The 10,803-nt window shown below is 50.5% G+C and overlaps 1 protein-coding gene across 1 annotated transcript; it reads right to left on the bottom strand.

Annotated features, from left to right (window-relative positions):
• Positions 1–4,805: 4,805 nt before the first annotated feature.
• Mycn (MYCN proto-oncogene, bHLH transcription factor) lies at positions 4,806–10,567 on the bottom strand. The gene is made up of 3 exons (XM_005079053.4): positions 10,362–10,567; positions 8,319–9,209; positions 4,806–6,319 (listed from the first exon to the last, which is right to left on the bottom strand). Exons 2-3 carry the CDS (start codon positions 9,100–9,102, stop codon positions 5,715–5,717), a joined length of 1,389 nt encoding a protein of 462 aa, XP_005079110.3. The 5' UTR covers positions 9,103–9,209; positions 10,362–10,567; the 3' UTR covers positions 4,806–5,714.
• Between the last annotated feature and the right edge of the window lie 236 nt (positions 10,568–10,803).

Below are 10,803 nucleotides of genomic sequence, written 5' to 3'. Positions count from 1 at the left end.
CTGGTGATAGGGGAACTTGCTATTTAGCCCAGGCTATGCTTGAATTCACAGAGATCCCCCTGCCTCTGCCTTCCCAGTGTCTTGAAATGTCATTCAGCCCTTCCTCAGGCTGAATGACAGGAATCTTAGAGTATCTCGGAGCTCACCAGCCCCAGCCTGTTCCACTCACAGACAGGGAAATGGTGCAGCCGGAAGGGAATTTCCTACTCCAAGAGTGAAATGGTGAGGAACTGAGCCAAGCCCAGCTGCTGTTTCCACGGTGTCTGACAGGCTTGCCTCCCGGACAGCCCTCAGAACAATTGTCCAGCATGAAGTTCTATGTCTTAGGTTGGACTCCCAGTAACACACATTCTCTCTTTCTCTCTTTGGTCAGAAAAACTTTGCAAAGAGCTCTATGTGCTTTCCTGTCTCTCAAAGATTCTTTAACAGGGGCCAGTGAGGTGGTTACCTCAGCAAGAACAGGCTCTTACCTTTGAGCCTGACAGGACAGCCCGAGCTCCAGCCCAAGACCCACCTGGTGGAAATAATGAGCTGACCCCCTTCAGGTTGTCTCTGTAATCTCTATACTTGCACTCTGGCACATACCCCCACACACACTTGCACCTACAAAATAACTAAATAAATGTTTGTTTATAAACACAAATAAAGATCATAGGGTAGATCTTAACAGTTAACAGTTATGAGCTCTTGCCACTGTTCCTGGGGACCTGAGTTCAATTGCCAACACCCACATTGAGTGGCTCACAACTACCTGGGACTCAGATCCAGGAGATCTGACACACACACACACACACACACACACACACACACACACACACTAATCCTTAAAAGAATCCTTTAACCCTAAAGGCCTGAAAAAAATCTCGAGCCTGCTAGACAGCAGTGGAAAGTCCACATTACACTGCTGCTCTGCACACATGCTCCTGCCAATCACCCACTTTTATCTTAGCAGCCCGGGCTGTGTGTGTGTTCCCCAAATATTCTTTGCCCCAGCCGGTCCCCGTGCTTCCACCATAAAAAAGGCTCTGTTACTTCTGGTCAAAGGTTTCCGAATGGATGCCTTGTAGTACGATCCGTCAGTATCAAAAGAGATCAGGTAGCCCTGGTCAGTGGCCTATGAAGAGATTTCCTTTACAAGCAGGGAGAGCTAATAAACCATTGTAGAAGTCGTAGATGTTCCGTGGCGCTCAAACTCCCAGGATCTGTCTCTGTCTTAAAATAGGCTTCAAAGCTGATATTCACTTGTTTCCGAGGCACCCATTTTTAGGTTTCATAAGGCCTCTTTTGGAGAACAAAAGTCTGCATGTGCATGGTTTTCATTGAGGTCAGGCTTGTAAATTTGTTTTACTGATCATTTTTTTAAAGTCCCTTTTCCTAGTAACACAGAGGAAACAAATCCATCAATACCAAGTCTCTCTCTCTCTCTCTCTCTCTCTCTCTCTCTCTCTCTCTCTCTCTCTCTCTCTCTCTCTCTCTCTCTCTCACACACACACACACACACACACACACACACACACACGCCTTCCTCTAAAACATGGACTTCAACCTGTGGGTTGCAACTCCTCCAGAGCTGAATAACAAACCCCTTTACAGGGGTCACATGTCAGGTATCCTGCATATAAGTTATTTATGTTATGATTTAGAACAGGAGCAAAGTTACAGTTATGAAGTGGCAATGAAAATAATCTCGTGAGGTGTGGAGCATTAAAGGGTTGCAGCATTAGGAAGGTTGAGAGCCACTGCTCTATAATTTTTGTATCTTATTTTGAGGCAGGGTCTCTTCCTGAACCCAGAGCTTGACACTGACTAGAGTACAGGGCCCTTGTGCTCCAGGGATCCATCCATCTGCCTTCCACAGTACCCACAGTACTTGGGTTATAGAAACAGTCACCTTTTTATGTAGACGCCAACCAACGACCTCAACCCAGGCCCTTATACTTATAGCAACTACTACAAAATGAGCCACCTCTCCTCACACCGGGTTATTTAACGAGTTGATTGTAAATGTTGGCAGTGATTCAGTCTAACAACCTTGTCATTATCACTCCCCCCATTAGTTAGTGGGGACTCTTCAACCCAGAGCTTGTGAGTGTGAGAGTCAGACTCAGTGCCATCGAATCGGCCTGCAGATCTTTGAGAAGATAAGCAAAGGAGTCTGTGGGAAACACTTACTCATGTCCAGGCTGAGAAGAAGGAAGAAAGACTCTGAATGGAGAACCTGACGCCCTTGTTCTGATGGCTGAGCAGCCTTATCAATCATCCTGCATTTTCCTCCGCAGGTCCAGGGACCAGATGCCTCTGCACTGACCTGTGTCCACTATGCCCCATGGCATTCTTGAATTCCTCTATACTGGTCTACTACTTTTTTAAAATACCACTCACAACCTTATTGATGCTATTTGTTGACTTGATTTGTTTATTTGTATTGTTGCCCTCATTGTCTCCTGGATTATAAACTACAAGGAGGCAGGACTTGGGTGCAATTTGCAATTTTGTCTTTTTTGTTTATTGATCTCTCTCCAACACTGCCACAGCTGACACACGTTAGCATCTTAGTTAACAACTTTAGTTGAGAGGAAAGAACCAGAGAGTTCTGTTGGCAAGGGGGCTCCAGGTATATAGCTCAGTAGAGTGCTTGCCTAGCATGCACAAAGTCCTTGATTCTACGCCCAACACTGCATATAGCTAGGTGTATTGGCTCACTTCTGTTACCCAGGCCCCGGGTTACAAGAGACCATAGCACTGGGCTGGGTGTGAGAACTCAATACTGGTCCTGTGTCCTGTATTGGTCCAGGGATGCCTAACCTGTCCTCTGTGAAAGGAAGTGATTGAGAGATTAAATGCCCCATCTAAGCTCTGACCTCATCTTCCCTACCTGGTGAAGTTTCTCAATTTCAGTATTGTAGTACTCAGACAGCTGCTCCAATTCTTTTCTCTCTACAGTTTTGTACAGATTGCAGAGTTCAAACAGAAACACTTTCCTTCAAGCTAGGTGAGGAAGGGCGAATGTGTTTTAACTAAGCACTAGTATTTTTAGTGCGTTTTTATTTATTGTAAGTTTATTTTCAAGTGTGGTGTGAGTGTGAGAGTCAATGGAGTTCAGAGATGTCGGATCCACTAAAGCTGTAGGTGCAGGAGGCTTAGTCACCCAACATCAGTGCTGGGAATTGAACTCAGGTCCTCTGGAAGAGCAACAGATGTTCTTAACCACAGAGCCATCTCCCCAGTCCTGATGTGTATTTATGAAGCATAAAGCTTTAGAGGCAGTAACGGACCCTAGAAACAGAAGAGAGTTTGGGCTTTTTATTTACTTATTTTGGTTGTTCCAGACAGGGTTTCTTTGTGTAGCTTTGGAGGCTGTCCTGAAACTCTGGGCTCTGTAGCCCAGGCTGGCCTTGAACTCACAGAGATCTGCCTGCCTCTGCCTCCTGAGTGCTGGGCCACTGCTGCCCGGTGAGCATGGGCTTTTTGTATGGGTTTTCCAGCAGTCAGCAAAACAAGGACATGGTAGGAATTTCATCTTAGTGACCTCTGTTCTATTTCTTTTTACATACTAGAGTTGTAGCTCACCTGTCACACTTAGGGTCCCTTTAGGGGACACAAACAGCAATGCACTTGACTGAGGTATGTATGCTTCAAGGCTCTTGGGTGTGCAATCAATCTGAGGTCACATAGCTTTCATTTGGCTCCAATATACAGATGAGGTCCTGAGGTTGTGCTGTTGGTCTTTGAAGAGACGGTGGACAGATCTGTTGGATAAAACCTTTGCAAAGGGTAGCTGTTTCCTAGTTTGGGAGTGGGGACTGACAGGATGGTAAAGGGCATTTTGCCCAGTTTTCAACCTTGTCACACCGTGAGAGAGAAGCAGTACCACCAACCCCCCACAACAACCGTTAAGACAGCATGCGTCACCCAGAATAAGGAACTCCGCTGCTAACATCGAACCTGTCTGGCCAAGGACCTGGGAACCACCTACCCAGCCAGAGTTCTCATCTGTCCCTGACAGCATAACCACATAACCAAAGCTGTCTGGCCTCTTCCAACCCTTTGGCTCCAGTGCTCAGTCTCCAGTGTCTGTAGCTCAGTCTTCCTTGAAATACCCTCAAATACCACCCAGTAAGTCCAGTGGGACAAGACACTTTCCTTTCCCCTTCTTGGTTTTTGGTCCTCGGTGAATCTGAGGTCAGTGGTAGCTCCCATCTGTTTATGTCACAACAGTGCTTGGCCCAGAACCTTGTACTGGTCCCACATTTATTTCTATTGGACAGGGTAGCCTTGCCTGTCTTACTGTTTATTCCAAATATTGAGTTGAAAAGCACATCTTGCCAATGTGCATGCAAGTGTTTTGAAAACTGGGTATGATTGGTACACACCTATAATCCCAACATTTGGGGGATGAAGGCCAGAGGATCATCAGTCCACAAGTTCATCCCTCAGCCAGAAGATTCTTGAAAAACCACTCAAAAACTAGAGCAGCAGCAGCAGAGATGGCTCAGGGGTTAATTAAAAGTGCTTGCTGCTCTTGGACAGACCCAGTGTTGGGTTCTTAGCCTTTAACTCCAGATGCAGGGGTTGACACTGTGGGCACACACAAACTCCCACGTGCTTTAACACCTATTGATTTTATTCTGCAGATTAGAACCAGTTATTGTAATATTAAGTATTTTAATAACTGATTTCTAATCTGTAGAACCCACAAACCCATTTCCTTCTACCAAGTGGGATTAGTACCCTCCCCCAACCAGGATTCCACAATGTGAAAAGGCCCAGTAAGGTCTAGCTAGAAAGGAAAACATGGACTCTCGTCATTTAACTGCTATTTATTTTCATAAACATGAGGTATTTCAAAGTGCTATAAGGTGCAGCACTAAATATATACATTTTGAAGAAATTAAACACAGAACTTCGCCATTTTACCCAGTTCTATGCACCAAAACATGAACAAATACAGTAACAAGGAAGAAACAGGCTAGGAAAAAAAGGAATATATATATAGTAAAATTTCTTTACAAAAGTTTCTTAGTTCAAAAAGTGATAAAGTAATATCTACTCAAAACTTTCACAACTCATTTTCATACGAAAATATAAGTATCAAATTTAGTTATGTATCAGCGTCATATTAAAGTATACAGGCCGTGTAGGAATTAGTACAGTACATAACAGATTAACAATGTATTTGTATACAAAACATGCTCCTCAAACATTGAGGTATTCTTACAGTACTTAGGTGTGAGCTTCCAGTCTCATACTGGCCGCAAGAGCCACCTCTCATTACCCAGGGCGTATACAAAAGGTGGGTGTATCAATGGTATTTACACAAGCGTTCCCAGGGGCATCAAATGGCAGACCCCCTTCTGTGGCATCGGCAGGAACTTAAGCACCATTGTAAAAAGAAGGAATGACTCTGTTTGGAAACTTGGACCGGAACAAGGTGACTTCACAGCCTTCTGAAGCTCCCAACTGTCCCGGAACTTCCATGGCTGTCACCAGGTGATGTGGAGGAGGAAAACAAGCCACCCAGCATCCCATAAAACTCAGTTTTTTTTCTCTCCAAGGTCATGGCAGAACCCCTCGTCCTGCCCCCTACCCAGATCCAAACTCGACAGGGGACCGATTTGAAAGTAAACCAACATTCTTAATGTCAACACAATGTTTGTTTAAAAAAAAAAAATCAAAATGTGCAAAGTGGCAGTGACTGTCCGTGTGAGAAACGTTTAGCAAGTCCGAGCATGTTCGATCTTCTTTAGCAACTGCTGCTGTCTCGCCTGCAGTTTCTCCTTTTCCAGCAGGAGCTGGTGCTCGTTGGCCTGCAGGGCGTGGACGTACTCGGTGGCCTTTTTCAAGATGACCACCTTGGCAGCCTTCTCGTTCTTCACCAGCTCAGGCACATGGTCCCTGAGCGTCAGGAAGCTGGAACGCAGGTCGTTGCGGCGCTGGCGCTCCAGGATGTTGTGGTTGCGGCGACGCTCGCTGTCCTCCGAGTCTGAGTTTCGGGGGCTCAAGCTCTTAGCCTTTGCTGGGACCACGTTCTTGAGGGGGCGTGGAGAAGCCTCGCTCTTGAGTTTCTTCTGTGGTGGTGCGTCCTCGCTCTCCACGTAGGGTGAGGGCGCAGCGTAGTTGTGCTGCTGGTGGATGGGAACACAGCGCTTGAGGATCAGCTCGCCGGGCTGTGCCCGCCCCACGCCAAGAGCTGAGGTCTTGGGACGCACGGTGATGGTGAAGGTGGTGACAGCCTTGTTGTTAGAGGAGGAGCGTCTCTTCTCCACGGTGACCACATCGATTTCCTCCTCTTCGTCTTCCTCCTCGTCATCTTCATCATCTTTGAGTGGAAAAAAAATATTTTCTCAGGTAAAACAGTATGAAACTAACATACACACATTATTTAGGGCTAGGGACAGGACCCAGAGAGGTTTGCTGAAATAGACTGACCACAGTTCAGAAAAGATGCTCACACCACACACACCCTATTCCTTCTCCAAGCATCTATATCCAATTTCAGAAAAGCTCTTGGCTAGTGTGGAAGGGCATCCCCTCCTCTTTTGAGCAGGTGGCATAACTTGAGCTTGCATCACAAGTCACAATAGGCGGTAGATTCTGGAAAAGGTTACTTAACCTCCCTCATCCTCAGTCTCCTCAGCTATTCAATGGGGGTAACACCACAGCGTTTGAGTTTGGCAGACTACATGTAGACTGGGTGACAGATGCTCTGTAATAGGAGCTTTTAGCATAATCACCAGCCAGTCTGCCCCCTGGATTTATTTAGACACACTTCCACAGCCACCCTTCCGACTGAAGGCTCCTCATTTGGTAAAACACATGGCTGGGCTTGATTCTTCCATGCTTAAAACTCGAGGAACAATTTCGTTCACTAAGAACAACAGCCTTCGCTTCTGCGGACGCGAGTTCTACAACAGTAAGCAGTTCTTCCGTCTAGGCAAAGGCCAGATGCCAATTATAAAGCTAGCCCACAGGAGCGACACATCCCAATGGGAGCAGCGCCCAGGCAGCAGCAACAACAAAATTCTGTGTCTTCTGATCTCCTTGCCACACTACCAGGCTAGGAGAGAAAACTGTGGTGTAGAAGAAAATGCAAGTGTGAAAACCAAAACGCATCTTCTGCTTGACCTAGCGAGGGCCGGAAGGCTGAACAATTGTGAGGTTTCTTCTGAAGCTGAAACACGGGACTGCTCCAGTCTGTGGGTCCCTTTAAGCCAGTGTTTTGGTTTTCAGCCAAGAAGACAGCTGTTGGAAGGAAGTGCTTCCTCACCGAGAGCTGTCAAGGCACAGACATTAAAGGAACAGAGCCCTTTCAAAGCGCAGGCTTATCACCAAGTTTCCTCCCAGGAGCCCCAAGCGATCCCTCCTCAGCCCAGAAGGAAATTTACTCTTTATTCTCTGGTATTGTAGTAAAAACACTGGCTTTCAAGGTTTAAAAGGAGGGTTAGCTACAGCTCCAAGGACAAGGGCACACAGGACTCGGGGAGTGTTGTAGGTGCTTCCACACCTCAAGGAAAAAGCTTGTTTTTCTTTCTGTTGCCCCCCCCCAAAGAAGATCCAAGATAACTGCACACAATAGAACCAATGAATGCTTTCAGGTTGTGTGCATTCCTAAGGAGGGGTGGCGGAAGGGACCCGCCCTCACCTTCAAGGGCACTGGGTTACAGAACTCAACTCAATTAGGTCAGAAATTCCAGCTAGGAAACACAACTGGGCCAGCCCTCACTCAAAACCGGAAAGAGGTTCCCTGAAAATGTACACAACTACTAATGCACTTGCTGCCAGCTGCTGAGCTGGAGGGGGGGGTCACCCCCCTTCAGATCCTCTGCCTGACTTGCGTCAAGCACAACGCCGCCTGCTGGCCACACACCAAGCACAAATAGCCCACCACCCACGGAGGCCCACAGTCCTGGGGGTGGGAGAGGAAAGGAATAGGAACCAGGCATCCTCTTAACTTTTTGAAGCCTAAGTGAGATTGTGCACAGCTCCTGTCCTTTTGGAAGTCCTCCCCCTTCCTTGACCTGGCCTAGAGGGACCTTTCCAAGGCATGAACAGGTTTCAGCCTATGCAGCTTTCGGACCCCACACCCTGATAGAGCTGGCCACCAACTTTTCCCACGGTGAGGGCCAGCCTAGGGCAAGAATTCCCGGAGAAGAGGGCAGAGCAAATTTAAGAGAAGGTGTGGCTGGGGTTTCTAGCCTCTATCCGAGGAGAGGCGAGCAGAATAGGCCCACCAGCACGAATGTACGATAACAAAGGGACCGCAGCCCCCCCACCCCCGGATCCCAAGGAGGCAGCAAGGACCCTGATCTAGGCTTTACCTGAGTCGCTCAAGGTGTCCTCTCCAGAGGTACTGAGGGCCTTGTGCTCGCCACTGTTGGCAGGACGGCCGCCTGCACGAACAGGAGCGGCCACCGGGGCAGCAGCCGGAGCAGACACCGTAGTGACCACAGCGCTGGTCGCAGGGGCACTGATGGGGGCAGCGGCCACCGGCGCCGGCTCACGCTTGTTCACCGGGAAGGGGAAGACCACGGCGGGGTCCACGCACTCGGCAGCTGGGTGGGAGAGGTCGGTGGGCAGAGTGGCCGCGGTGCGGCCAGCACTCGCCGTCCCGCTAAGGGCACGGCCCCCGGCGCTGCTGGCACCCACCCCCGGGGCCGGGCAGGCTATGCCGGCGCCCGGGGGCCCGTGGCCGTGCTGCAGTTTCTCGTTCACCGCGCGCTCCAGCTTCTCGCGGGCGGAGAAACCGCTCCACATACAGTCCTGAAGGATGACCGGGTTAGGGGTGAGACCACCCAGTCCCCCCAGACCGAAAGCATCCTCCTCTGCCGGGTTGCCCCACAGGTCGGCCTCCGGCAGCAGCATCTCCGTGGCCCAATTCGAGGGCTCCGGGCTGTGCTCTGGGAAGGCGCGGCTGGGCGACAACGGGGGCGTGGGCAGCAGCTCAAACTTCTTCCAGATGTCCTCCCCCGGTGGGGTCGAGTCGGGACCGCCGAAGTAGAAGTCATCTTCGTCCGGATAGAAGCAGGGCTGCAGCGAGTCAAACTCGAGGTCTGGGTTCTTGCAGATCATGCCCGGCATGGTGGACGCGGTGCAGCTGGGCATCTGTTCGCCTCCGCGGCAGCCGACTGACCACTTTCCTCTCCGCTCTTTTTGCTGTGGGGGAGTGCTTCCTTCCCGTGGGGGGCACAGAGTCGCGCCAACCTCCAACACTACAACCAACAGACAGACCAGGAGAGAATGAGCCACAGGGGTAGGTAGGTGGGGACAGGCAACGGGCGCCCCCAATCTTGCCTACAAACTCCCCAGTCTTTCCCACTGCTCAGGAAGGTGGAGGAAGTTGAGCCTCTCCTCCACTCCCTCCTTTTGTGTACAAGCTGTCTAAGACTGCGGGTGGGAGGGGGCTTGCAGATGCAGGGGGTGGTGTGGCTCTGCAACTTTAGAAACTGCCGTTTCATTCACACAAGGCACTGCCTGGGGGAGGGGGCTGTTCAAACTGCAGATCCTAGCTCTTACTAGCACGACAGCCCCTCGGGCACCAGTGCAGGTCCAACTGCTCCCAGCAAGTCCTTGCTCTGCCGTCCAGCTATCAGGCATAAGCTTGGAGTACCTACCATTTTGCAGAAATGAGATGTCGGGAGCGCAAACGCTAACGGGGTTCGGGAAACTTTATTAATTATTAAGGGCCTTTCTCCAAACAGACCAACAACAGGCACGAGCCCCTTCCACCCAGCGCCTCGATTTTGGCAGATACCCTTGGTGCTCGTCGTCTGCCTATAGGTTATTTTGACCCCTTGCAGTTCCCTCCCTTCGGAACCCCCAACCTCTTCCACCGAAAAGAGGCTGAACCCCATTCCTAGGAATGGCCCAGGGGCGCCGACGCGATGAGGGTCGCCGGAGAGAGTCGCGTCCCCTAAGCTGGAACAGCCGTGACCTACATTATCACTCAGGCACCCTAGCTGCGCCTAGCCCCCTTTCCTTCCTTTCCGCGGCACCTTTTGGAGAACCCCTGCTTGGGGTGGCGACGCACCGGCTCCCGGTCAGCTCACACTTAGACACATCTTGAAAGAGCCTGGCGAATTTCTTTTCGCTATAGCGATTTCTCTGCCCGGGCCAGGGTTGTAAAAAGGATTAGGGCGGGTCTCTTACAGCCAGGGTGCCTTCGGGTGCTGAATCGGCTTTTCAGAGAAAACCCCCAGATGGTTTTGTTTCGGAAGCAGACACGGTGTGCTTCCCCCCCTCCCATAAAAAAAAAAAACCGGCATATTTGGGCGCCGGGTGCAAAGCCGGGTTCAGGGGCTTGCCTCGCCGTAGCGCGCCGCCGTTCTCCGGGCGCTCGGGGCTTTACAAGTACCGCTTCTTACCTCCCGCAGACTGCCGGGGATCCGGAGGCGACTCGGCGCTGGGGTCTCCGGGTGGGCTGAGGGGGCGGCGGCGGGAGGGGGTTGTCCTCGGGCGGCTGCAGTGTGTGCGCGCTTACGCCTGGCTAGCGCTCGTTCAGCTCCAACCCAGTTCCCAGGAGCCCCCCGCATCCACCCAGCGCGTCCAGACAGATGACTGTCACTGGCTGCGCTTTGAAGCTCGGGGGATATTATTAACTGAAAAAAATCTGACACACCCGGGGGGCGGGGAGAGAAGGGGGCTGTGGCGCAGACGAGGGGGAGGGAGAAAGGCAGAGGCAAGCGCCTTTACCCCGCCCTCTTGATTTCCATAAAAATCAGGGGAGGCGCCAAAGCCTTTCGCGCCAAAAGCCATTTGCTTTTTTTTTTTTTTTTCCAGACTGCAGGCTGCAAAGCTGGGAAACCC

The sequence above is a fragment of the Mesocricetus auratus genome, unplaced genomic scaffold (assembly GCF_017639785.1).
Source record: "Mesocricetus auratus isolate SY011 unplaced genomic scaffold, BCM_Maur_2.0 Super-Scaffold_100024, whole genome shotgun sequence".
Classification (NCBI taxonomy): domain Eukaryota; kingdom Metazoa; phylum Chordata; class Mammalia; order Rodentia; family Cricetidae; genus Mesocricetus; species Mesocricetus auratus.
The sequence above is the reverse complement of the archived record's forward strand: the minus strand, read 5'-3'. Positions and strand labels throughout refer to the sequence as shown.

Bases quoted from the DNA above. Each gene is read 5' to 3' on its own strand.
- Mycn (XM_005079053.4), bottom strand. From the start codon at position 9,102: ATGCCCAGCTGCACCGCGTCCACCATGCCGGGCATGATCTGCAAGAAC. The intron at 6,320-8,318 runs GTAAAGCCTAGA...TTCCACTCAAAG, and splicing joins GGACACCTTGAGCGACTCAG to ATGATGAAGATGACGAGGAG.